Source organism: Physeter macrocephalus, chromosome 14 (genome assembly GCF_002837175.3).
Source record: "Physeter macrocephalus isolate SW-GA chromosome 14, ASM283717v5, whole genome shotgun sequence".
NCBI lineage: Eukaryota > Metazoa > Chordata > Mammalia > Artiodactyla > Physeteridae > Physeter > Physeter macrocephalus.
In genome coordinates this window covers 98100103-98103849 of record NC_041227.1, presented here as the reverse complement: position 1 = coordinate 98103849, position 3747 = coordinate 98100103, and the positions used below count along the sequence as shown (strand labels likewise).

General features: G+C 47.0%; 1 protein-coding gene across 1 annotated transcript; it reads right to left on the bottom strand.

Moving 5' to 3' along the window:
* Window positions 1-1284: 1284 nt before the first annotated feature.
* LOC102990067 (monocyte chemotactic protein 1B) lies at window positions 1285-3186 on the bottom strand. Its single transcript, XM_024127998.2, has 3 exons — window positions 3046-3186; window positions 2174-2291; window positions 1285-1787 (listed from the first exon to the last, which is right to left on the bottom strand). The coding sequence occupies exons 1-3, from the start codon at window positions 3116-3118 to the stop codon at window positions 1682-1684; spliced, it is 297 nt and encodes a 98-aa protein (XP_023983766.1). The 5' UTR covers window positions 3119-3186; the 3' UTR covers window positions 1285-1681.
* Window positions 3187-3747: the final 561 nt, after the last annotated feature.

The window sequence follows — 3747 nt, the reverse complement described above, 5'->3', positions numbered from 1 at the left end:
TACAGAAACTCATCTCTGAACCTCTGAACATGGACATGTCCTTCCTCACTGGCCCAAACATTTCCAACATCTCCTGTTAGCCTATGAGGCTGAGTATTAACTCTCCACCTTGACATTTATAACCCTTTACTCGGGACTTCCCTGGTGGCGCAGTGGTTAAGAATTCATCTGCCAATGCAGGGCACAGGGGTTCAAGCCCTGGTGCAGGAAGATCCCACATGCCGCGGAGCAACTAAGCCCGTGCACCACAACTACTGAGCCTGCGCTCTAGAGCCCATGTGCCACAACTACAGAGCCCGCGCGCCTAGAGCCCGTGCTCCGCAACAAGAGAAGCCACGGCAATGAGAAGCCCGCGCACTGCAATGAAAGGTAGCCCCTGCTCGCTGCAACTAGAGAAGGCACGTGCGCAGCAACGGAGACCCAATGCAGCCAAAATATAAATAAATAAATAAAACCCTTTACTCAACCTTCCTTCCTAATCTTCCCCGTCACTTGACACAGACATGGAGCCCAATTCTCATCTAATTGGTTTTCTCCCTCTTTGATGGACATGTCCTCGTCATTTTTACCTCTAGATATTTGGTCCCACTCTTCTCCTTTTGTTTTCCTTTTTCTTTTTTCTTTTTTGGCCATACCACATGGCTTGTGGGATTTTAGTTTCCCGACCAGGGATTGAAACTTGGCCCTCGGCAGTGAGATCACAGAGTCCTAACCACTGGGACTCCCGGGAATTCCCTCTCCTTTTCTTAATGATCTTGTAATTTGTCTAGAAAAATCTCATACATTCCTCAAAGATAAGTTCAAGTCATATATTCTTAATGAATCTTATCGATGGTCATTAAGTCTCTCCCTGATTTTCTAATGTCTACAGGGTCTGTATTACTCCAAGTTGGAGGATTAACTGGAGGGGGAGAAATTGGAGGAAAGTAACACAGTTAGGGGAAAGTTGCAATAGATTATAGAAGATATTGAGGGCAGGGGTCAAGGTCTGTGAGCGAAAGGATGGGTGGGGGGACTGTTGCTAAACAAGTGACAAGGGTCATTGGGATCTGGGCAGATGGTGTCAGGGATTGGAGTGGTAGTGATGAAATGCCTGATTGGATCCTGCCATGAAAATTCTTCTGTAGGCAATCAGATGAGCTCACCCAGCGGAAAAGACCAGAGCCAGTTCACATTCTTATTCTTCCAAAACACGAGCCCCGTGCACTGAAACCCTGCTCCTCCCCCTTCACCAAGATTATACTCAGCTTTTTAATTTCCTTCAAGAAAATGTCAAAAGACAGGTTTTGTACAAAAATATATATATTTTGTTCAATAGTTACATAACATACATTTCCACAATAGCACTTTCAGCAATGACTTAGAATGTAAAACAAAAAGTTTTTTCATTAATCATCCTTGCAAGGACCCTCCCGCCATCCCAGGGGTAAAATTGGGATTCACAGAGGAAAGCAATTTGCCCAAGTCTCCATTTAAAAAAAGAAACAAAACACTAGTAGTCATGGAAGATAAACTTAAAACAGCAATAACTTAAATAAGATTAATATTACTTAAGGCATCATGTTTCATATCAATAAAGTTCATACTCTTTAAAATTATAATAAGATAACATCAGAGGGCAGTTAGGGAAAGCTAGAAGAAAACAAACTGTCTTCAGATTCTCCGGTTGTGGAGGGAGTGCTCAAGGCTTTGACGTTTGCCTTTTGTTGTCCAGATGTCTCATGGAGTCCTGGACCCACGTCTGCTTGGGGTCTGCACAGATCTCCTTGCCCAGTATGGTCTTGAAGCTGTGGAGGAGAGAGGGGACGGTTAGATGGAGTTCCGTTGAGATTTCAGCCTGTGAATGCAGCCTATTTGCCCCAAGACGCTGCCATGGGAACTTGAGGAGGGAGGCAGGTGGAAGGAGGGAGCCCAGGGCAAGTCAGTCCTGTAGATGGCGCAGCTAAACCCCTCCTGATTTCAGGCTAAAGAAACTGGGATGGTCTGAATAAGCACCCAGATGGAGGGTGATGTTAGGAGTAACTTTTTCCCTTGTGGCTGCGGTTTTTCCATTGGGCACCTTTGGATACTGGATTAGGCCATGTAACTCTCTGACTTTACATTTGTGAGCCATGCCCCTAGCGCCCCGAGGAAGAACTGGACCACGGAGGGAGGCCAGAAGTGTTAGACTCACATCACAGCTTCTTTGGGACACTTGCTGCTGGTGACTCTTCTATAGCTCATCAGCCTCTGCATCGAGAACTTCTTACTGGTGAGTGTATAGCAGCAGGTGACTGGCGAGTTAATTGCTTCTGGAAATAGAACCACAAAGAAAAAGCACTTTAGGATGGACTAGGTTCTTCCTGATCTCAATCAGAGCAGAAAAGAGGAGCAAGGAGAAGACAAAGGGGAGTCAGGAGTGGAGGTAGAACCACTTAAATCCCAATACTTCTGCCTATGCTAGAATAGCATACAAACTCAGTTTCCTCTGCTCTAAAATGGGTATACAGCATCGATAATGAACTGAGGGAAGGGAGCGCTTTTCAAGCTAAATAACTTTTGGAAGTGCTGTTAGGAGGAGCTAATAATCCAAGTTATCAGGGTCAGGGACACAGTTGTGGGTCCCCTTTAGGGTCCAAGTAATCGATGCTTTTGGTTGTGAGTTTCCCTGGTACCCACTGCCTCTGCAAAACTGAGTCTCTGGAGTCCAGATTCCAGGTCTCCTCCTCTGCCCTCCACAGTATCTGGAAATACCCTGCCAGAGAACCCCCTCTCTTTATATCCCAGCCCCCAAATTTTGCTGAAAGGAGCCAGGACAGTAACTGCTCTGGGTTCATGCTTCCAGAGCTGGAGTCCTGGAAGGAGCTAGAGTTGGGGTCTGCAGCTGGAATTCTCATCCAGGCTCTGCCCAGGGGGAAGCTCTGTGATCAAGCTCACTCCTATGCCTCTCTGACTTTCCTGATCTTGTAGTTATAGCGAGAGTGTGGGTACCCTTCTGTTCTGATGGCCCACCATGACCCAGAGATGGGGTGATGTGGTTCAAAGGGAAAGAGACAGGGGGCTTACCTGGCTGAGCGAGCACCTGGGTGCTGAAGGCGGCTGTTGCGAGCAGGCACAGGAGGGCTGCGGACACCTTCATGTTGGAGGGAGAGGATTCAAGATTCAGCGTGGGAGCTGTTGGTTTCTGGATTGGTCTCAGCCTCTCTGCTCCTGCAGTGGCTTTGCCTGCCTTTTATTGAAACCCAAGAGGGTGGAGCAGTGGGAGAGAGGTTGGTCCAGGGCAGCATCATCCTCAATGAATGACGAAGTGGAATCTTGAAAGTGCTGAGCAAGTGAAGCACCCGAGGACGCTTCCAGGAAGTAGGAGAGAGAAGCGGTAGGTCACTTTTTCCATTCGCAGCTGAGATAAAAAGAAATGGGAGGAGCAGGGTACAGTTATGTCCCGAGAGACCACAGACATAAACCAAATGGTTTCTTCTTAAGGATTCCTCTTTCTCCGAAGTGAAAACTCTGCAGAAAAGAAAGGAAGCAAGGGAAAGAGAGGTCACAAGGACGGTGGAAGTTTCTCTGAGCTTAACCCTGGTCCACCTTCAAGCAACATCCCAGGGGACCTTCAAGCCAAGAAAGGGTCCTGAAGTCTTGGCAGCCTCTCCCCCAACAGCGTATTAAATCCCTTTGACCTTTAAAATGTAGGATGGTGGCACAATTGAAACTTAGCCGAACTATAGGGGTTTTTTTGTTTTGTTTTGTTTTGTTTTGTTTGTGGTA

What these genes read in the sequence shown, in the direction of transcription:
- LOC102990067 (XM_024127998.2), bottom strand. Translation starts at nt 3,118, where the DNA reads ATGAAGGTGTCCGCAGCCCTCCTGTGCCTGCTCGCAACAGCCGCCTTC. An exon ending in CCAGGTGCTCGCTCAGCCAG is followed by an intron (nt 2,292 to 3,045) that starts GTAAGCCCCCTG and finishes TTCTATTTCCAG; the next exon opens with AAGCAATTAACTCGCCAGTC. An exon ending in TGTCCCAAAGAAGCTGTGAT is followed by an intron (nt 1,788 to 2,173) that starts GTGAGTCTAACA and finishes TCTCCTCCACAG; the next exon opens with CTTCAAGACCATACTGGGCA.